Here is a 25,011-nt window from a genome sequence, read left to right on the forward strand (position 1 = left end):
AGCTTCAATTTATACCGTGAATAAAATAACATAAAATACAATAACACATATATAATGACAATAAAACAACGTCAGCACAAAATCCTTTATTCTACCTTTAACAACATATTTCAGAGCCTGTTTTAATTTTGTTGTCGCTCCTCTATGAAATCCATCCGCAGTTAAATTATGTTAAAATTTGACAAAAACTATCGCCTAATAATATAATTAATCTTACTGACAAAAACTTGACCTTGAGAAATTATAATAAACGGGGACAATCTACTCTTCCATGCTTTTAGTAAATAGCTGAGATTGGACACCAGTCGACTTGCGTAAGCATTGGTCGAGGTATCAGACAATCTGTTCTTAAACTACGACTAGTGTAATGTAATGGAATTGGACAGTGACTGAAATCAATGATTATCTAGACATAGTCATGATGATGATAGGAATTCAGAGACTTGTTAATGGGGTTACCATTGGGTCATGCCCCCACTCCCAGGCCTGTGAAACGTCTATGGGTACTTCATGAACTTTTGCCTCACATATTAGCCCCTACCCCTGATTCCTCAGGCATTTCTATATGTGCCCCTGTAAGAATTGCTAGTTATTGATTGATTTAATAGTGACGATAAATAACTAATATTTAATGACAACAATTTATCACATTGTGTAAATATTTAATACAAATCATTACCCTTCACCTCTCTCTCTCTTCTCTTCATCTCTTCATTAACAAAACAGCATTCAGACTGCACGTGCTAATTGCCGCAATTAGGAATGATGTCTCGCGCGATGTGAGAACGTGATAAGACGGAAGAAAATTATATCCCTGTTTCTAATTGGTCAATTATCAAGTAGGCGGAGTAATTAAAGTGTCTTGTTTAACGAATTGATTAGAGGGTATGGGAGGGAAATTTTAACTGGCCTTATACATTCGTCGGTAAAATTGTTCGAAATAAATTGGGATATCAGCATTGAAAAAACTGTTTTTAGAATGACGTTGCATGAGATAAATATTAAATCATGAGCCCATATTAGCATTTTAAATATTTGTTTTACACAAAACAATTGGATAATTTTCAACCAAAAAAACGACGATGATTTATATATTTATACATTTATAATCGGTGAGAATCTATTTTCCAAATTAAGAAGACTGTTGAACACAAGAAGAAAATGACACTTAATTCATGTTTTATATTTTGTATTATTAATTATCTGTATGACTGTAAGGTCTGATTTTAAAAAGAAAGGGGAGGAACCTTGAGAGTGAAAATATTTAACAAGATCCTTAGAACAAAAGAACAGATGTTTTTATATTGTATTGTCATCTCGACCGTGCTTGAGAACGTGAGGTAATATTTATAGTAATAAAGCGTGATAATCAGTTGAATGTTTTCTCTTGAAGTACTGGCCCTGTGTAATGAGCCGACTCGAGTCAGATCGGTGTTGTTGTTTATTGAGTCAGTATAGAAGAAACACACGAAGAAGAGCACCCCCTGTCGAGATTTACTACAAACATCAATCTGTATAATTAGATATATTTACCTTACAAAACTTGAGACTGTTTGGATTCATTGATTGTAAAACAAAGGAACATACGACCCTGTAATTTAAAACCGAGAATATCAAGCTAACCACTCGATAGGTGTTATGTCAAAGATTTAGGCAGAGAAAACTATCAAACGGCATTTCAGTCTGAAATATTCATTTTCTCATTTTAAAACAGAGTTAAAACTATTTCTTAATGAGAGACCTTTTTTTGATTATATTGATTGATGTTTAGAATACATTGAGGACTTCCTCTGTTCATATCCATTCAAAAAAAACTTAAAATCTAAAATATCCAAAAATGATGTTAAAATGTTCATAAAAATTTATACATCTTTGTACAAAATGAGAAAGGATATAAACTACCACTTAGAATGGACATAAAATTTTAAGTCTCGAACTTGGTCAATAAGAGTACATTGTATATATTCAACAGTTGGACTTACCAGGTTCCAAGACTTACCAATAACATGTTTATGGATTTATTGGATTATAGAAAGATTCTGTTGTATAGTTGTGACACCAGGTATGTCCAGTGATGAACACAGACTCATGTTTGGCAATGTTTAACAATTTCAATTTTTTGGTCATCCTAAGAGGTAGTATACCTTTAATATAAGTCTTGTAATTTGAAAAGCTTGTTTTTTCTTTCTTTTGAATTAAATGTGCTATAATTAATATATATAGGTACTTATACTATATAATATATAATATACAATAAATAATCTTATATAATATAATTATATTGCCACGGAAACATCCCGTTAGAGTTCTAATGACAGAGATATTGAGGGGTTCTGTTGTATTTCTTTGCACCATTTAAGTCCAATGGTATTGGAAAACGAACGACATAATATGAGCTCTGGCTCTGAAATCACAGGAACCGCCGACATCTGATGGAAAATAGGAACAGTTAAATATGAGCAAACGCTTTGCTATTTTTCTTAAATCTAAACAACCAATCAAATTGTATCTTTCAGACCCGCAGCTATGGAATTCATGGCACGTGCAGCAATGGATAGAATGGGCAGTGCTGGAATATGGGCTTCGTGGAGTCGATGCCACGAGATTTATCCATTTAGATGGAAGACAGTTATGTCGTTTGTCACGCGATGAGCTGTGTCGTCTGGTAGCGCCGTATGAAGCAGACGTTCTTTTTACACATTTATCATATCTCAGACAAGGTAAGAATCTTTTTGTAATTTCGCGGCACAATGTTTCACCATTTGTTTAGGACAATGGAACAAGGCACAATGTTTCTCTCGTATTGTTTTTAAGCAGAAGTTGACATGGTCCTGTCTAACAGTCAGCCCATGGGGACAAACATAAATTCTCTATTTTTCATGGGTCAGAATAAGGTCCAATACACCAAGGGGACATGGTCCTGTCTAACAGTCAGCCCATGGGGACAACGTAATGAATGAAGAAAAAAATCTGCACAATATTTAAAGAGTAACGGTTTTCTTCAATTCTATCGTTTTTATCTTTCTGAGGCCTGTGTCACAAAAATTAGTAAATATATAATCGCCGTTCAACAATTACAGTAATTTGATTGGTTAAGAAACATTAATATAATATAAGTTTTAGTCATAGACCAATCATAAACTGTAATTCTAAAATTATCAGAAATTTAGTGTTTGTTAAACGACTCCTTATGACGCTAATATAATTTTTAAATTGATTCATCGTTTTATATTTTTGTACCGAGGAAAGAGCGTAAAATAATATGCGCAAAAACATCAATACGAGTAACATTTTTTCTACAATTTTAGAGTTTTTATCTATCTGAGGCCTTTTCGTCAATTCTGAATCATACTTGACTTACGATTTACATTTTTATACTGATCAGTTGTGTACTGAATAACACACGTAATTAAATTAAAACAGAGAACAAAAATGTGACATAAATAGAATTAAATCATAAATCGGAAAACAAATTCGAAAATAGAAAACAAAATTGATAATTTAGCGAATAAAAATGTTGAATAGTAAACTTTAATCATGATTTAAAAAACTAAATACTGTATGTCGTAAACGATCCACCATATTTTCTTACATATATTCATAATTTGTTAGTCAGAAATGGTTGTCATTAACAATGTATTTTACAAGTGAAAAGAAAATTTAAATCTTAAAGTTTGCATGAATACGACTTTATATTTTGAAGTAGAAGTTAATTTCTGAATTTATTTTAAAAGAAAGATTGATATAGTCTGTTTCCTAAACCCTTTTATTATTTATATTTCATAATTCATATAAAAAAAAACCTTTATTAGAAAGCAGTACATTTTGGAAGTATATTATAATGAAGCGATATTGGTGAATAAAAAAAAAGATTCTGAATTTAAAATTTGTTTTACTGAAAATGAAAATGTAATAAATGAAAAAGATTATTTTGAAATAATTGACAATTTTCATTTGCAAATTAGAAGTTTATTAGTCCAAGTCCAAGAGTCAAAAAGTTGCAGATTCTATTTGGTAATTATGTTTACATCATTTCATTTTACAGCCCAGTTGCCCATCCCGTCCCTCCCGGGGGAGAATATAGATAGAACTGGGTGTGGCAGTATGACCCCCACGTCACCCACGAATCCCTGGTCCTACCCAACATTTAATATGACAGATTCCATGGCAACCGTTTCTAGATCAGGTAAGCTTAATGGCAACTAAATTCTATTTTGCATTATTTCAACAACCAAGAGTTTTACAATTGATAGGTAATGATAATGCATCATACTAGGCGGAACTTCTGGTCTCCAGCCTATGGATAATACAGAAAATTTCAAAAAGGGCCCTATCTGCTTCTACCCAAGCCTATGACCAGCAATATATCTATCAGAGGCTAGAAAATGCAGCCAATTGTTGACAAACAAGTGAAATTGCACGTCATGTATTGTAAACGGCAAAAACATCTACAACTGGATACAATAGTTTTGATAAATCGTTAACGAACCCACCGCCTGATTATCATTCTTAAAACTGGAACGTGAAGCTGAAACGTGAAACATCTGTCAACTGTTAAAGCCTAGAACTGAACGACGTTGAGAATATGTATTAATATAATCCTTTAGCGACATTTAGGGGTAGAGATCACCTGAAGATGACAATGTAGATTGTTGAAACGTCGTGTATAATAAAACTAAGGAGTAGTATACCATATAATTGTGTTCTGTTATTTAATGTATTAATATAGTCTGTTGTTTGTTATTCAGATGGTGAATTCAGTAAAACAAGTTGGATGTCTCAATCACCTAATACCTGTACTAGAGGTAGGTTCCTCATACTTCAATTGACTGATAAGTCTTACGTTTTACCTGTCTTTACAAACACCGGAACAAAGTTAGGCTGGTGGAGCTCTGTCCCAGCACCACAACAGTTTATTTCTTCATTTAAGGGAGAAGCTTGAGTACTATCTCCACCCGACTGTTTTTTTACTTCCTCTAGAACAATAATCATTGTCTATTTTGGATTTTGCTAGATTAAACTTTTTTTCCATTTGTAGGTTATTCAACGACGCCGTATAGTGCTGGTATGACCAAGTCTATTATTGACCCCACCCCACCCGCCTGGAGGACTCAAGGTAAGCGACAATGTTTGAAAATGAAAATATACAGGTCTATAAATAATTTTACTATTTACACAAATATAGTAGGACCGTGTGCAATCAAATATCTCAAATATATTTTCATAAAGTTAGTCGATAAACCTTAACTATCGAGTCCAGATTATAAATAAAATTACCTAGGTTCGGCTTTAATATATTATAATTGTATGAAACATCATGACTATAAATAGTTATCTCTTTGCGCGGTGAGTTAATGTAAATCAATCAAGGTGTCAAATTAAATCAGTTGCTAATTACATTTTTATGCAATTAGTGACTCAGTTTGGAAAATGCAGAAATCACATGAAACACAAGGTTTGTTTTACGAGGTACTGGTCACAAAATTGCAGATCATTAAGTCTTAACGCTGAATACGATTAAACAAGTGGTATACCTTCACAAAATAAGAATCGAAAGGTGTAAAACGTATTTAAATTTTTGTGCATTTTTCAGATCCGTATAAATTATTTGGTCATCTGTCCAGTCGGCTGTGCAATACAGGTAAGTTGACCCGGATTAGCAAATATTATAGTAAAACATTAAGGGACATAACTCAATTCTTTTACTACTATACAGACAACAATTGAGAAAAGTTTTTTTTTTTTTTGGTTTCTGTTAGGTCAAGGGGAAATAATCCAATACACGTTCTCTCAGACCACAATATATTATAATTGGTATTTCTAGCAATTTAATAGATGCTGTTCGGACAAAGGGAGATAATCCAATACACGTTCTCTCAGACCACAATGACCTTAAATGATATACTTGTATTGCCGCTTGCAATGATCTGGTGTAAAACTCTCATCAATTTAGTGTTGAATTGTTTTTGTTTTTTACAGGAAGTGGTCAGATCCAGCTATGGCAGTTTTTATTGGAGTTATTATCGGACAGTAGAAACGCAACTTGTATCACGTGGGAAGGAACGAATGGAGAATTTAAACTTGTCGACCCAGATGAAACAGCCCGACGATGGGGAGAAAGAAAAAGCAAACCAAATATGAACTATGATAAATTAAGTCGAGCTTTGCGTTACTACTACGACAAAAATATCATGACGAAGGTTCACGGAAAGCGATACGCTTACAAGTTCGATTTTGCCGGATTAGCGCAAGCAATTCAACCCACAACTCCAGATCCAACCTACAGACATCAAGAGTGGTTCTTCCCGAGTTACACCGGAACAAAAATTAACTTTGGAAATCCGTATTCCTCTGTCCCAAATGTGTCCCCCGGATTTTTAGGGACCCCGGGAAATTATTGGGCCTCCCCTAACGCCAATATGTATCCCAATATACAAAGCCCCGTTTTACCAAATACGTCAAGTCACATGACCAGTCACATGACGTCACATATCGGCTCTTGTTATGCATAATTACATATTCTTTTATTATTATTTATAACTTTCTGATCTGATGTTTTTCAAACCTTAGTTTGTAGTTTAAAGACATAACAATTCCGTCTCTTTTCTGCTTTCTGATATTTTAGTCTTCATTGCAAACGAACAAGTTTTCTACCAAAGATAGTTTATAGTGAAATATCAGAAAACAGAAAAGGTACGAAACTGTCATCTACTTTGTTAGATTACCAAACCAACTCGGCTCCACAGTTTCCATTTTCGGTGAAATTTTATAATCCAATAATTAGCTTTGCCAATGTTTAATTTTCGGTAAGTCGGCTGATGTCGTAAGTCGACTGATAAGTCGGTTGATGTGGTTAATCGGCTTATTATGACGTTTGTCGGTTGATGTGGTAAGTCGGTTGATGGGGTTAGCCGACTGATGTGGTTAATAGGCTTATTATGACGTTAGTCGGCTGACGTGGTTAGTCGGCTGATATGGTTAGCCGACTGATGTGGTTAATAAGCTTATTATGACGTTTGTCGGCTGATGTGGTTAGTCGGCTGATATGGTTAGCCGACTGATGTGGTTAATAGGCTTATTATGACGTTAGTCGGTTGACGTGGTAAGTCGGTTGATGTGGTTAGTCGGCTTATTATGACGTTAGTCGGTTGATGTGGTTATTCGGCTGATATGGTTAGCCGACTGATGTGGTTAATAGGCTTATTATGACGTTTGTCGGTTGATGTGGTTAGTCGGCTGATATGGTTAGCCGACTGATGTGGTTAATAGGCTTATTATGACGTTAGTCGGTTGATGTGGTAAGTCGGTTGATGTGGTTAGTCGGCTTATTATGACGTTAGTCGGTTGATGTGGTTAGCCGACTGATGTGGTTAATAGGCTTATTATGACGTTAGTCAAATGATGTGGTTAGTCGGCTGATACGGTTAGTCGGCTTATTATGACGTTAGTCGGTTGATGTGGTTATTCGGTTGATGTGGTTAGCCGACTGATGTGGTTAATAGGCTTATTATGACGTTAGTCAAATGATGTGGTTAGTCGGCTGATATGGTTAGTCGGCTGATGTAGTTAGTCGGCTGATGTAGTTAGTCGGTTGATGAGGTTAGTCGGCTCATGAAGTCGTCTGATGAGGTTATTCGATAAGAGATCTGGAATCATATAAACATGAGATGTTTTTAATGAAACAATATTTGATAAATTATATTTATTTTACGTATTGTATATTTGTAAATAAAGAATTGATTTAAAAAGATCCATGGCTTCCTATACGCAACTCAATTCTATAATAATACAATAAGGTATTCATTATTGTAATGTATTTAGAGCGGTTACTCATAACTCTTATATGTATCTGATTTCTGTAATGTAGAGAAACTCCACCAACCAGTATTTCAGCGTATTAATTCAATAATCTTATAATAACACCAGCATTAATAATAAGTAATAACTGAATAAGTAAATTCTGAGACAAGACACATTGAAACGTCAGTAGGAGAATGGTATAATTAAAACTATACCCAGTCTGTTACGGATAGTTTATTGTGTTTAAGGCAACAAAATAGTTTGTTGCATCATACTGTGCATTGGGATACATTTTCTGATATCCTTTGTTATATCAAATATGTTTGCTTCTCGAGGTTTCCTGTAGGACGTAAAACTCCATTCATGTCATTTCATTTTTCGAGGTTTCGTAAGTTTTGTCAAAAGGCTCGTAGCAATGACGTAGAATTTAATGCAGTACTCTCCCCAACCTCTTTTGAACTCGTCCATTTTGACACGAGGTTTCTATTGGCTGATAAATAAATTTCCCTGCGGTATTTGAGCAATGGGGTGAATGAATATACGGGAGGTGGCTATCAAATGTACTTAAAAATGTTTTTCGTAGTACAACCTGGACAAAAATTCATCCCATGAAAATCTTGAGCTAATTAAATTGAAAGTAGACCACTACATTTTATCAACATCCTCACACCACTACATTTTATCAACATCCGCACACAAAACGATTATTTTAGAATTATCCTTCCGCATTAAAATCTCTTATCATCTCACAAAATCTGAAAGAAAATGCAATTTCAAAGTAAAATACAACATCTAGACCAAAAATTAGTCTAAAGTAGGCATGCAAAAACCCCAAAATGGAGGGAGGAAGAAGATATTCCATCATTACCATAAAAGGTTTTAGTGGTCTGAGTCCATACACTATACACTATACACGGTAATAAGGTAATAGTGGTCACTAACTTGGAGGCAAGTTAATTAACATAACAGAAATAGAACAAAATATCATTGAACAAACCGGATTGGCAATATCTTGTCATGGAAAAAAAGGAAATTTAAACGATTTTTGCTGAAAATGGTGGCCATATTGTACATTAATTCAATTAAAGTGGAGTAATTATAGTTTCGACATTATATTTTTTGAGAAGGAATTGTAAAAAGGATTGTATATGAAAGGTTGTTCGAGCTATAAAACTGTAATTTGGTGAAAAACGATGTCTAATATCCTAAAAATATGAGGTCAAAATATTATGATCATAGCTTTGACACTTTATGAAAAATTCTGAATTGAAAAGTGTTACGGTTTTTTTCTGGGCCACCCAATGTACTTATTATTAATTAGTATGAGATAAACGGGGGGACGGGGGAGGGGGGATTCAATTGTGAGAGGATACCTGGACAACCGTTTGGAGACTATCTTAGTGCCTCAATTAGGACAATTAAAAACCCTAATTAATTAATTTAGTTAATCTTTTTCACGACCTTCATCAAAGATATTTTTATTTCGCTTAAACGCTATTCAATTTTTTTGTCACACCACTATAACATAGAATGAATAGATCTATTTATATAACTTTTTCAAACCGTGATTCATTTTCAAATCATTTCCTGTTTAACTATGTATTATACAAGCGCTCAACTGAACGAGGTTGAGTAACTATGAATTTCGTTGCACAAATTAAGAAATGTGTAATCCTTGTAAGACATTTAGAAGTATCACTGTTGTTTCTTAATAAGAAATGTGTACATCATAAAAAATTTCTGTTCTGAAAAAAAATAGTGGTATAGACAGTCAGTCTTTCTGAGAACAGTCCCATTTCGAGATTAGCTAGTATTTGTAAAACCCTATAGGTTTCGCGAACAGTTTGTCACATGACACTTTAATTTTTTCCCGCAGTCTTTACAAACATACAAATGGTTTTTATCCAGACTACTAGTACGTCTATAATTACCTCTTTCGTGGAAATGTCCATTAAAATGTGTCTCAGAACCGTTTAAACTCAGTTTATGGATCAATTCAGTGAACGCTCGTAATGTTAATTGTTAAAGGGATATTCCGCTTTTTTTGTAAAACATTTTCATTATCAAAATCGTCGTAAATTAAACCTGAAAATATTTCTTAAGTATGCTATTTATATCTATGTGTATACTTGATCAAAATGAAGTTGTTTTAAAAGGGTTAATTATAAACTGAGAGTACTAATTGTTAATTAAGCAGTTTGACCCCGTACCGGTGGTTGACTTTATAAAAACGTAGGAGACATATTTCTCTACAATTAGGAATTTATTTTTCTCAAATCCGTAGAGTAGTTTTCAAACAGCTTGCAAAACAAAAAGCGTAACGAGCTTTTACGTAAAGTTTTGGCGTTCAAAAATTAATGGCTGGATTTTTTAGTCAAAACTTACAGATACGCTATAGGATACATTTCTATAGATTTTGGTTTATAGTTTTCACAAATTTGAGCAAAAAAAAATTCGGCCTACAAAAAAGCAGAATGTCCCTTTAACGGTAATTTTTTTTTATGAATTTATCGCGAACTGCTGGTCTCTTCCGAGAACTAAACACTACGTAGAGTCCAAATGTATATGGGACTTTAGTAAGAAGTTAGTAATCTTTTTGTATTGAATAAATTAAATTAAGGAATACAATCTAACTGTAAGTACCTTATTGCATGATGAATAATTATTTTTTCGTAGTATACTTTAATAGTAAACTGTCGCTTTCACAAGCCAATTGTTGATGAAATTGGCCGCCATTATAACAATTTGAAACTATATCTCAATATCCCAGAGTCGAAGAAAGCTAAACAATCTTTATACTTTATGAAGATCAGAAAATGACAAGGAGGCGTTTATTGAAGACATGTAATTAAGCCATAAAAATACTAATTGGTATAGCTATTACACAAAAATAGCTTTTCTCCAATATCTATCTTAAGATAACAAATTAAAGTGCTGGGTATTAAATCCTTTGGGATTAACTTTATGCTTCAACTCCGCCTAGCTCCTGCTCTATTGTCGCAAGATAAAATCTGTAAACGAAACAAACTTGCCAGAGAATGTGTGGAAAATCTTCAGCAATATAACGGAATAAGTTGCCAGTAGTGATAGATAACATAATTGTTTAAAAATATTTATTCTTTGTGTGCTTGAACTAGCAAAAATGTTCAAATGGCCAAGGTCTCCACAGCTCCACAGCTATGAAAATAAGTTTGTCTTAACCTCCAGGGAGAGTAACCACGAGGGTTTTTTTTTCACTTTACAATATGTGTCAATCATTCTCTTTATTTTTCGAGTAAATCAAATTTTCTGAAATAATTGAATTTCAGATCAAATAACCCCAAAAAAAGAGATCTGATATATCTAAATAATCGACATCATTCAGTGGTTCGAGTGCTAATCATGGTATTGCTAATTAATGACGATAATGAGAATCCTGATTCGAGGTCAACTAAAGATCACCCACAATCTCCAGGTAGATATTGACCTTTTGATGCCAATTATCGAGAAAGGGCAGAAACTTCACATCTCAGTGAACTAAACAATATGCGAGTTGGGGTTTGGGTAAGATGTTTGTGCAATTTGTGTACTGAAATGCATTAGTTGAGAGCAGGCATTATTGCGTTCCTTGATATTCCTTACGATATGTTCCTATGTTAATAGACAGATAGTGCTATAATAATCTCATATAAATATATTTACATTAAATTGTTAAATATCATTCACCTTCTGAAGTTCTAGAAAACTCAACTGCTTCAACATCTCACAGCACGATGTGGGTCGTAATTGATCAATTCTTTTTATGTCTTTCAGACGGCACAAAGCCTCCTATTTCCAAGTGTATATTTTCTCCTGTCATCGTGTTTGCAGCAGTTATATTGCAGTTTTGGTATCTCTGGGTACTATCAAGATTCCCGTAAGTCCATCATAATTATAATGGATATAGTTGTATTAAAAGAAATATCAAAACAGGTTCTGTGTAGATATTTCTATCACTATATCGGTCTATAATTGATGTATTGAGTACTATTTTAACAGTGGTATTTCTATATCACTATACAATTGATGTATTGAGTACTATTTTAACAGTGGTATTTCTATATAGCTCTACAATTGATGTATTGAGCACTATTTTAACAGTGGTATTTCTATATCACTCTACAATTGATGTATTGAGCACTATTTTAACAGTGGTATTTCTATATCTCTCTATAATTGATGTATTGAGTACTATTTTAACAGTGGTATTTCTATATCGCTCTACAATTGATGTATTGAGCACTATTTTAACAGTGGTATTTCTATATCACTATACAATTGATGTATTGAGTACTATTTTAACAGTGGTATTTCTATATCACTCTACAATTGATGTATTGAGCACTATTTTAACAGTGGTATTTCTATATCACTCTACAATTGATGTATTGAGCACTCTACAATTGATGTATTGAGCACTATTTTAACAGTGGTATTTCTATATTACTCTAAAATTGATATATTGGGCACTATTTTAACAGTAGTATTTCTATATCACTCTACAATTGATGTATTGAGCACTATTTTAACAGTGGTATTTCTATATCACTCTACAATTGATGTATTGAGCACTATTTTAACAGTGGTATTTCTATATTACTCTACAATTGATGTATTGAGCACTATTTTAACAGTGATATTTCTATATCGCTCTACAATTGGTGTATTAAGCACTATTGTATCAGTGGTATTTCTATATCGCTCTACAATTGATGTATTGAGCACTATTTTAACAGTGGTATTTCTGCATCGCTCTACAATTGATGTATTGAGCACTATTTTAACAGTGGTATTTCTATATCGCTCTACAATTGATGCATTAAGCACTATTTTAACATTGGTATTTCTATATCACTCTACAATTGATGTATTGAGCACTATTTTAACAGTGGTATTTCTATATCGCTCTACAATTGATGCATTAAGCACTATTTTAACATTGGTATTTCTATATCACTCTACAAGTGATGTATTGAGCACTATCTTAACAGTGATATTTCTATATCGCTCTACAATTGGTGCATTAAGCACTATTTTATCAGTGGTATTTCTATATCGCTCTACAATTGATGTATTGAGCACTATTTTAACAGTGGTATTTCTGCATCGCTCTACAATTGATGTATTGAGCACTATTTTAACAGTGATATTTCTATATCGCTCTACAATTGGTGCATTAAGCACTATTTTATCAGTGGTATTTCTATATCGCTCTACAATTGATGTATTGAGCACTATTTTAACAGTGGTATTTCTGCATCGCTCTACAATTGATGTATTGAGCACTATTTTAACAGTGGTATTTCTATATCGCTCTACAATTGATGCATTAAGCACTATTTTAACATTGGTATTTCTATATCACTCTACAAGTGATGTATTGAGCACTATTTTAACAGTGGTATTTCTATATCGCTCTACAATTGATGTATTGAGCACTATTTTAACAGTGGTATTTCTATATCACTCTACAATTGATGTTTTGAGCACTATTTTAACAGTGGTATTTCTATATCACTCTACAATTGTTGTATTGAGCACTATTTTAACAGTGGTATTTCTATATTACTCTACAATTGATGTATTGGGCACTATTCTAACAATGGTATTTCTATATCACTCTACAATTGATGTATTGAACATTTTTTAACAGTGGTATTTCTATATCGCTCTACAATTGATGTATTGAGCACTATTTTAACAGTGGTATTTCTATATCGCTCTACAATTGATGTATTGAGCACTATTTTAACAGTGGTATTTCTATATCTCTCTGTAATTGATGTATTGAGTACTATTTTAACAGTGGTATTTCTGCATCGCTCTACAATTGATGTATTGAGCACTATTTTAACAGTGGTGTTTCTATATCTCTCTACAATTGATGTATTGAGTACTATTTTAAAAGTGAAAATATTTATTTTGTAGTTGCATTTATATTTAATGCAGAATGTCGTCATTTGCCGTCAAGAACATTATTATAATACTATCAATATACAATACTGTGCAGCCTAATGGCCTAATTGGGCACATTTTAAATAAGTCAGTAGCAAGAACTATACACATGAAGCGATAGCATCCTATTTTAATGTTCAATTCTTGTTCTACAGCACTAGGTCGGATTACTGATAATTGGCTTGAATGTTTAGACCAGGGTAAATTGACAGGTGTTGTCTACTTGGATTTCAGTAAGGCTTTTGATCTTTTGGATCACCAGCTCCTTCTTGACAAACTTATTTGTTATATTTAATTAAATCGTATTTATCAAACCGTAACCAAAACCTCTGTCTTGGTAGTTTTCAATCCATACAGAGGACGCTAAAATGTGGTGTTCTTCAGGGATCTATCCTTGGACCACTTTTGTTTCTTATCTTCATAAATGATCTTCCACTTTATACTAAAAATGTCATTCCCGAAATATTTGCTGATGATACTACTATACATTTTTACGATAAAAAACTCAAAGCTGTCTTCAAGAGGACTTAAATATTATCAGCCAATGGTGCTGTGATAATGGTATGGTTATCAATGCAAATAAAACTAAAAATATGTTGATAAAACATGAAAGATAGTGACAAATACCTTTCTCTTTCCATTGGTGACCAGAAGTTGGACAATGTCTCGGAAGCTATTTTACTCGGAATTACGAAAGATGATCACTTAGACTGGGGGGAAACATTTAACTAAGCTTCACTCGTTTGTTTCATCTAAAATATATCTTCTTAATAGAATTAAAATAAATCTACCATTAGAAACACGAATATTATTTCATAATGCCTATATATCGCCTCATTTAGACTATTGTAATATTGTGTGGGGTAATGCTTTCCGGAATAAACTTGACTTCCTATTTAAGCTACAAAAACGGACAGCACGCAATATCCTTGACGCGAACTATGATACAATATCGACAGACTTGTTTTCTCAATTAAATTGGCTAACTCTTGAACAACGAATTAAATATAACACTGGGATACTGACTTACAAAATTAAGAATGGAAAATGTCCTCACTACTTTCAAATTATTTTAGGTTACAATCTTCAATTTCTACAACAACTCTCTGTCTACGTTCAGAAACAAAAAACTCATTACATCTTCCCAAGTGCCGGATTGAGGCCATGAAAAGAACATTCAAATACAAGGCTAGTTTACTCTGGAATTCATTACCTCAAGTACTTAAACAATCTAATGATGAAGAGGGTTTTAAGACAGGACTGAAAAAGGAATTACGATCATAATATGTAATTATGTGTCTAATAGTACTATATTTTCTCTTCATCTTTGATAACCAACGGAAAATATTACCTCAATTAATTCAATTTATTTTATGTGTTAGTCACATTATTATCGTAACCATACATTTTCATATATTCATTTATTTTCTTCCTTATTTTTTGGTTTATCATTTTGTAAATATGTGATTGTAGTTGTATGTAGTAATATCCCAGGGAAGATTATCTTGTGCAACCGGGTGTCTAATAAAGTTATTATTATTATTATTATTATAATCTGAAGCAGTTTTACCGACAGTCACTTTAAATGTAGACGAACAGTTTATCGATAACAGCACAACCCATACTAAAGCTAAAACGATGGATTTTGTATGTTCGTATGCATTTATAACTTAGTGCTAGTTATTTTTTTTTCTTTGAAGGAGCTTTTTAGACCACGTGTTCGTGGGAAAAACGTTATACCTCCCAGTCAAAATGGTCACGCTGCGCTCTTATGTACTCAACTCTACATACATTAGCATGATTCACTGGTGTTTGTGTAGTTTGTTTGTTTCGGGACAATGTGTATATCTATTCAGTCTTTTTTTTAATTTTTATGAATTTTTTGCCAACTGTATCCGTTAGCATGATTCATTGTACTTGTATTTATATTGAGTAATATTTGATAATATCCTAGCTCTTTATGCATCAGTTATGAAACGAAATAGGAAATATTTGTGTACAAAGGGGTTCAAATGATACATCGTATTAGTAACGTTATTTAAAGGGGCATTCCGCTTGCTCAAATTTGTGAAAAATTTATAGAGAAATGTGTATCTGAAAGTTTTAACTGAAAAAATCCCCTCATTAATTTTTTAACGCCAAAACTATTTAAAAAGTTAACGTAATATTACGTAAACTTTTAAAGTTCGTTAGGCTTTTTGGAAGTTGTTAGAAAACTACTGTATGGATTTAAAACAAACGCCAAATTGTAGAGAAATATGTCTCCTACTTAGTCCGAACTTTTCAACTAATAATATTGAGTAATTTTACAGTCACCAAAACACCAATACTAGGTCAAACTGCTTAATTAACAATTAGTACTCTCAGTTTTTAATTAATCGAAACGTCGCAAATTATTTATTAAAATAGATGTAAATAGCATGTTTTAAAAATATTTTCAGGTATAGGTTATAACGTTTTTGATAATGAAAATTTTGCATACTGCGCCTTTAAACTGTATTTAGCTGGTTTCCATGACGATGAGCTGTTGGGTATTATGGTTAACCCTTGGAAACTCTTTGTTGCATATATGCTGACGTTTAATATTAATGTAAAACGCACGCATTCATACGTTATTTACTCTACTTATAAACCCATAGCGTTCATTATGAACATAAAGGCTTGTATAATAAGGTCACGTGGTCACCTTACCTTTTAAGATAGAACCACAGGAATTTGGTTCTTTTAATCCTTGAAATATTTAAACATTGTCTTCAAATTAGAAAAAGTGTGAACAATCCACCCTTGAATCGACTATTTTTGTATATTTTTATATCTAATGAGGCATGGATTTTAGCTATTCAATCTCCACAATACTTAATTAAATGCTGCTACAAAATGTCTAGATCGTTTTTATAGAACAAATAAGCGAATTTTTCTAATTGATTCACTTAGAAGTTGAAATTGTTAGGGTTGAGAGCAAACTTATTCTTTTTCTACTTTTGTTAACAGTATTTCAACGATAATTTTTATACCAGCGTTAATTTGATGGCTTTAGAAAATCTTTAGAGTTGATCTATAGTTGTTGGTTAGGGATTCAGGCATCCCCGTTAATAAAATTCACCATTCATTATCGAGGTAGTTTTCATCTTGATAATATTGAGGTAAACTAGACTGGAACATCCGTCTCTATATCACCCTCCTATAGCTATTTGGACAGATGGTGTAGAGACAAAAAAATAGGCGCTGAAAATGGAGACATTCCGCAACTCCACAGATGCGGGGGATTTAAACATATTTAGATACCTCGGATCTGCAAAACCCAGATATATTTGGAAAGATGAATATTTTTTTAGTATCCTATTCTCCTTACAACATCTATGTCAAGTTTTTTTTGACGAAACTGATTTCGCTTCGGTCATTTAGAAAGCCATTAGTTGCAAGGTCACATTGTCACGTGATACTAACAGAACAAAAGTTACGGTGATGCCTAACACTAATAATCAGTCATTTAATTTTATGTAAGAAAAAACGCATCTTCGGAGGTGTGATAAATCCCCATTTAACAGGCTATTTTTTCTGACTCTACTCCAGCCGACAAAAGTAAAAAAATATCTATCAGAGGCTGGAATAGAAGCAGATTTTTCGGACTAGAGGTAAACGAGTTTGCCAGAATATCTTATTTTTAATTACAGGTTGTAAATGGATATAGTCATTCTGATATAGGTAAATATTAGTTGAAACAGATTACAGAAACTGTTTAAACTGCTATTCTTTTAGTCGCATCTTTTCGTCACCCTGCTTAACTCCACAGAAACTACACAATATGAATTTGAATGAAACCAGTTTGGTTATTAGATTGGTACGATCTTGGTATATTTCGATATGAATTTGAGTCATGTCTTGGTTGAATCTATTAAAATTCTAACCGCCCTGTATTGTTAAAACGTGAACATTGGCGAGACAGCTACATTACAGACGAACTAGCTTAAAAAATTAATATTGAGCTTTATTTGCTGCAACAGGAGATATTAAGAGAACTTTATCACATCGTTATGACTATTATACAGTAAACAAACGTAGAACCATCTGTACATGTTTTTATTCCGTTTACAGAATGTAATTGTGGTCCGGGAGAGTATGTTCAAATACCATGTATCGCTACCAAGAACACAATTTGTGCTGCATGCCCTAAAGACACCTTTAGCAGAAATTACAATAATTATACAATGTGCTTAGACTGTACCTTTTATGATTGTCCTCAGTTCTCCATTCTCAAATCAGAATGTACTCCGGTGGCTGACATTGTTTGCGAGTGTGAGTCTGGGTACAAAAAGAGCTCCGCCCAAGGAGACCATTTCAGCTGTTTGAGAGATAACACACCATCAACACCCGCTAAAGGTAAGTCACATTATCAAAGGCTTGACGAAGAGTTGTTTTAGGGCCGTAATAGGTACACTATGTATTCGACCTAGGCCGCGACCAGATACAGAATTTTAGTTATTATTATTTTACTACTACTACTGGACTAACTTGATTTAGCAAATGGTCGCCTCAGTATATTCGAAACCGGCCATTTTATCATAAATAAGGATATCAAGCGCTCTGGTTTGCACAAATATCATACAACTCTTCCATTCCATTAAAACTAAGCAATGAAAGACGTAGTAAAGAGTTTTATAAGGCAACGGTGAAGCAAAATGTGAATGAGTCGGCAATTTTTAATTAGAAATGCCGGCATCTTGTAAGGGGGGATAATCTCCTTTTTCATGTTATTGTGGTCTGGTGGTAGGTTGCTTACGAATTCTCTTGCGGGGGTGTGTTATTTCCGGTTAACTCTTTTATGGAATTGCAGGAACCACAGGCATCGGACGAAGAATTGGAATGTCCCAAATAGAAGTAAAGGTGCCCCCAATACACATAAAAAAAGGCTAGAAAACCTCTTTACAATCCCTTTAATGATTTGAATTTTTATAGCAAACCATCAATGTCACATATCGTTAAAGAGAGAAAAACGAGCACATTCTAATTGTGACTACATATGATAGTAGGACCGGATTTGAATAATTTCAATTTTTTTTTTCAAAACTTGTCCAAGCATTATTGTCATATATCATTAAAAAGATAATTTAAGGCCATTAAAAATCTGAAATAATCAAGCCCCTGTGTTTATTAGAGAATGTACGATAGGCGTCTAAGATTGCAAAATGTCAATTTTTGGTGGGCTATAAAACCGGAGGTTGATGTATGATATGATGGTATATCTATAGATAGCTGAGGTCAAGGACATTCTACCCTTTTTCACACAAAATTCAAGGTCATTGAAGGTCAAGGTCACAAGATATAGACTAAAGGGCATGATAAAAAAAAATAAAATTCAAGTTTTAAATAAAGTTACAAAGTTGTGATAGACACCAAAGTCATACAAATCAGATAATAAATGGTGAACTTAAATTCAAATTCTACGAAAATGCGCCACTCTCCGGTTACGGCGCTTGTATCACTTTGAATTTTTTCTTCCTAGGTGATTCAAATTATTTATTATGGATAACCTGGAAGTTTTGTGTCCACATTTGTGAATTACACAGGGGACGGAATCGCTCAACGTGATTTTGAGAAACCGAGAGTTCCCCGGAAGTACTATGAAAGTGCTGAGGTCTTACGATATCTTTGCCCTATGAAAGATTCCCAGGTTGCAATACACTGCTTCATTGCCATCCGGATCTAGCTTTTACAGAGTTTTCAGTAATTTTTTAGCTATTATTTATTTTCCCAGCAAAAACTGTAATAGTTAGAACATTTTTGGCAATGCGCCAGACACTTCAGACTGCAAAATAACCCTTTAAAAATATTTCAAGACATCAGACTCCAACCGGAAGTTCTTGAAAAATGCAAAAAAATCGTGAACAATTTTTGTCCGATCGTTTTCAATTTTTTTTTAATTGTAGCTAAGGTGATATCTATTTTTGTTATTTTGATAAATAACTTTTTGTTTAAAGTGGATAATTTGCATATTTTTCGAATCTTCAGAGGATTATATCACATCAACTTGGGCCTTGTCAACATTTAATTCGATGTGATTGTAATGTGCTTGTCATTAGCTTTCTAACAATGTATTTATCTTAGTTGTTGACCTAATACTTTCCGAAATATGCATTATTGAAAATAGACGATTTTCATATCTAAAGGGACTCCATATTTTAGACCAGATTATAAAGAGTAAAGAAGGTTATGTAGCCAGGTCAGCAGGCCATGGAGGGTTAATGTGAAAACTGATGCAGGCTCTTGTGTGAGTTTTAGCGGGAAAAGTCGAACAGAATTAAAATGTGAAAATTCACATCTTTAAATAAATATATTATAAATATTATACATCAACAAAATAACAAAAATCAAGAAAATATTTTGAAAAGAAATTACTATTAATATACGTCCTGGTACGTACACTACACATCAATTTCACGTCCTGGTACGTATAATATACATCAATTTCACGTCCTGGTACGTATAATATACATCACTTCCTCGTCTTGGTACGTATAATATACATCAATTCTTCGCCCTGGTATGTATAATATACATCAATTCCTCGTCCTGGTACGTATAATATACATCAATTCCTGGTCCTGGTACGCATAATATACAACAATTCCTGGTCCTGGTACGTATAATATACATCACTTCCTCGCCCTGGTACGTATAATATACATCAATTCCTGGTCCTGGTACGTATAATATACATCAATTCCTGGTCCTGGTATGTATAATATACATCAATTTCACGTCCTGGTACGTATAATATACATCACTTCCTCGTCCTGGTACGTATAATATACATCAATTCCTCGCCCTGGTATGTATAATATACATCAATTCCACGTCCTGGTACGTATGAAATACATCACTTCCTCGTCCTGGTACATATAATATACATCAATTCCACGTCCTGGTACGTATAATATACATCACTTCCACGTCCTGGTACATATAATATACATCACTTCCACGTCCTGGTACGTATAATATACATCACTTCCACGTCCTGGTACGTATAATATACATCACTTCCACGTCCTGGTATGTATAATATACATCACTTCCATGTCCTGGTACGTATAATATACATCACTTCCACGTCCTCGTACGTATAATATACATCAATTCCACGTCCTGGTATGTATAATATACATCACTTCCTCGTCCTGGTACGTATAATATGCATCAATTCCACGTCCTGTTACATATAATATACATCACTTCCTCGTCCTGGTACGTATAATATACACCAATTCCTCGTCCTGGTACGTATAATATACATCAATTTCACGTCCTGATACGTATTATATACATCAATTCCACGTCTTGGTACGTATAATATACACCAATTCCTCGTCCTGGTACGTATAATATACATCAATTTCACGTCCTGATACGTATTATATACATCAATTCCACGTCTTGGTACGTATAATATACATCAATTCCACATGTCTTTATAAAATTTAGATATGTCTAATTAGAGTGTAATTTTATTTTTAAAATTTGTTTATACATATTGATTTATATTATGATTTAAGCTGCGAATTTGTACTTTAGAATACTGTTTTAAAAATGTCTTTAATTTCAAACAAGTGCTCTTATAAATATTTAAATCACCTATTTTAAAATCTGCATATTTCCACAAGTTAAAGGCTGCTAACTTAAATAAAGATGTCGTTATAAATTACACCGAATGTTGTCAAAGCTCAAGTTCATGTGGTATTATCCCCCGAACATACGAAAAAAAATTTATTTCTGTAAGAGATAGCTTGCCAGGCAAGGTAATATACGCCCACTGGCAGCTTTGATTTTGAACATAGATATTTAGCAGTACAGTAACAATCACCAGTATGAAATATTCAACATTCAGTCATAAACTTCTTTTGAACTCTTTAGGGCGATACTGAATAATATTGAGTATGAGTTATTGCCCCTGTTCTTGAAAACGTTTTTAATTTTTAGCTCGTTGAAACAAATGTTAAACCTTCAGTGCGGTACTGAATAATAAAACCAAGTTTTGTCAAAATCCGTCAAGAATCATGCCTTTTAGTGTTTAAGATCTAAAATTTGAAAGTGTTCTCAAGAACAAGGGCAATAACTGATACTAAATATTTTTCGATTTTTCAGATTTTCAATGGGATTCATCCTTGGGTGATAACGAACACTCACACAAAGTTTCGTCAAAATTCGTCAAGAATTGTGCCTTTCAGAGTGTTCACAAGCTAAAAATTGAACGCGTTCTCAAGAACAGGGCAGTAACTCCTACTTAATATTTTTTGACTTTTCTGATTTTCGATAGGGTTCACACTTGGGTTATACCGAACACTTACACTAAGTTTCGTCAAAATTCGTCAAGAATTGTGCCTTCTAGAGTTTTTACGTGCTAAAAATTGAACGTGTTTTCAAAACAAGGGCAATAACTCATACTAAATATTTTTCGATTTCTCTGATTTTCAAAAGGGTTCATCCTTGGGTGATTATTAACATTTACACCAAGTTTCGTCAAAATCCGTCAAAATCCGTCTAGAATTGTGTCTTGTAGAGTGTTTACGAGCAATTGTTAACGAACGGACGGACGGACATGGGTGACGGCAATATACGCCCCCCATTTCACGTGGGCGTCTAAACATGAAGGATGTCGAAGGTAAGGTTTAAAAGTTATTAACTTTCAGAATTTGGCCTGTCACAAAAAAACTTTTGACAGGAAATTATGCAAAGACTTAGTCGAAATTTAAAAACAGGGCGACTAGAGGACCTACGCATTTGTTTATTTGTTTCGTTTCGTTGGTATTTGATGTTATATGGTACGTATAATATACATCAATTCCATGACCTGGTACGTATAATATACATCAATTCCTCGTCCTGGTACGTATAATATACATCAATTCCTCATCCTGGTACGTATAATATACACAAATTCTATGTCCTGGTACGTATAATATACATCAATTCCATGACCTGGTACGTATAATATACATGAAAAAAATACTCAGCACAAATCACCTGTATTCGATATAAAAACTATTAATTTGTATACACGTAAGGATTGGTTAAACACGTTTTCAACGGGTATGCAATATATTTCTTTAAATATTTCTGTAGATATATAATCATTTACTTTACAGTTGATGGCAGTTGGGGAAGCTGGGGACAATTTTCCACTTGTTCAAAAACTTGTGGTGGTGGTATGTGGACTCGACAACGGCTTTGTGATAATCCAAGTTCCGCAAATGGAGGTGCGACATGTATCGGCGATCAAACTGAAACTGAGGCTTGCGCAGCAGATCCCTGCTCAGGTAAGACTGGCCAATCAAGACTACCTAGTCCAATGTACTGATTAATGATACGATATAGCAATATCGCGACCGAATAATATCAATATTAACAACAACCCGAACGCAAAATACAGGTAAAATTCGTGGGAAATTTTCGGGAAACCAGCCTACTACTAGTCTAAACAAACGTAGAACCATCTGTACATGTTTTTATTCCTTTTCCAGATTGTGATTGTGGACCGGGAGAGTATGTTCAAATACCATGTACCGCTACCAAGAACACAATTTGTGCACCATGCCCAAAAGGCACCTTTAGCGGAAGTTACAACAAATATAGTTGGTGCGCAACTTGTAACTATCATTGTCCTCTGTTCTCCATTCTCAAATCAGAATGTTCTCCGGTGGCTGACATTGTTTGTGAGTGTATGCCTGGTTACGAGCCGTTGTCCATTCCTGGTGCAGACAGCTTTATCTGTTTGAGAAAGCAAGTACGTCCTTGAAAACGGCTTAAGCTGTTTAAGATAGGTAGTACCATCCACATCGACCTAAGGTAAGTCACAGTATCAAAGGCATGGTGAAGGGTTGTTTCTCAAGGTCGCAACCAGACCCCAGATAAAGGTAAACTTATAATTGCAGATAGGAAGAACAAGTCGACCTAATAATGCTATGTATTGGATACATTCTTATACGAATTAAACAAAATATTTGAATTTCATATACCGCAGATCTATCTGAGACGGATACAATCGCCTGTATACTAACGACTTTAATAGACAAAGTCTAACTTTAGTCAAAGTACGAGCGCTGCATACAACCCTTAATATTAAACCAGCAAGCTATGAGTTTATTCTGAAGAAGAAATAATGTGCATCTTTATACAACTAGAAGTGAAGTTTTTTTTAATTAGTCTGTATGTAGTCCTTGCAATTCCATTGAGACGTCAATATCGCCCTACATTTACATTGTAGAATTATAACAGACCAAAAGATATCCTACCAAACAAATAGAACATCTCCACATCGCCTCTTTATCCGCTTAAAGATTGGTTCCGGTCAACAGAGTGTATGCTTGTCTTCGTTACCATTAACTTAATATTCAAAATAAACATATTTCTGTAATATCGTTTCACTCTCTTTTTATCTGACTTTTTGGCCAATAGTTTTCTTGTTTCTTCAACTATGAATTGAAATGAGAGTTTTTTAGATTTATTTCTTCCCCGTATCTTCCCTAGCCTCTATCATCCAGTCCTTTCCCTTACCTTCATTAGCCTCTGTTATCCAGTCCTTCCCAGCATTTTCACCTGTCATGTTCTGATATAGCACGCTAGTCCTACTCTATACCTCAATCGTTTTTCTCTGAAATAGCACCATAGTGCTAGTGGCTCTTCCACGTGATCCTTGAATATACAAAAATACATCTGCATCAAGGGTATAAAAATGGCACATAAACAACGCGACCCAGCTCTGGAAATGGGATATCATACCAGACAACACCAACTATACAAAGAGAAGACTGGTATATTATACCAGACAACACCAACTATACAAAGAGAAGACTGGGATATCATACCAGACAACACCAACAATACAAAGAGAAGACTGGGATATCATACCAGACAACACCAACTATACAAAGAGAAGACAGGGATATCATGCAAGACAACATCAACTATACAAAGAGAAGACTGGGATTTTATACCAGGAAACACCAACTATACAAAGAGAGGACTGGGATATCATACCAGACAACACCAACTATACAAAGAGAGGACTGGGATATCATACCAGACAACACCAACTATACAAAGAGAAGACTGGGATATCATACCAGACAACACCAACTATACAAAGAGAAGACCGGGATATCATACCAGACAACACCAACTATACAAAGAGAGGACTGGGATATCATACCAGACAACACCAACTATACAAAGAGAAGACTG

General features: G+C 33.9%; 2 protein-coding genes across 2 annotated transcripts; both read left to right on the forward strand.

Annotated features, from left to right (window-relative positions):
- Window positions 1-2,512: 2,512 nt before the first annotated feature.
- LOTGIDRAFT_60039 (hypothetical protein) lies at window positions 2,513-2,719 on the forward strand (the record flags this gene model as incomplete). Its single annotated transcript, XM_009057005.1, has 1 exon — window positions 2,513-2,719. A coding segment is annotated over one exon (207 nt), but the record flags the coding sequence as incomplete, so codon positions are not given.
- Window positions 2,720-17,876: 15,157 nt separating this feature from the next.
- On the forward strand, window positions 17,877-23,410 carry LOTGIDRAFT_87271 (hypothetical protein; the record flags this gene model as incomplete). Its single annotated transcript, XM_009057006.1, has 2 exons — window positions 17,877-18,117; window positions 23,292-23,410. Coding segments are annotated over 2 exons (360 nt in total), but the record flags the coding sequence as incomplete, so codon positions are not given.
- Between the last annotated feature and the right edge of the window lie 1,601 nt (window positions 23,411-25,011).

This window comes from Lottia gigantea (assembly GCF_000327385.1).
Source record: "Lottia gigantea unplaced genomic scaffold LOTGIsca_299, whole genome shotgun sequence".
Lineage (NCBI taxonomy): Eukaryota > Metazoa > Mollusca > Gastropoda > Lottiidae > Lottia > Lottia gigantea.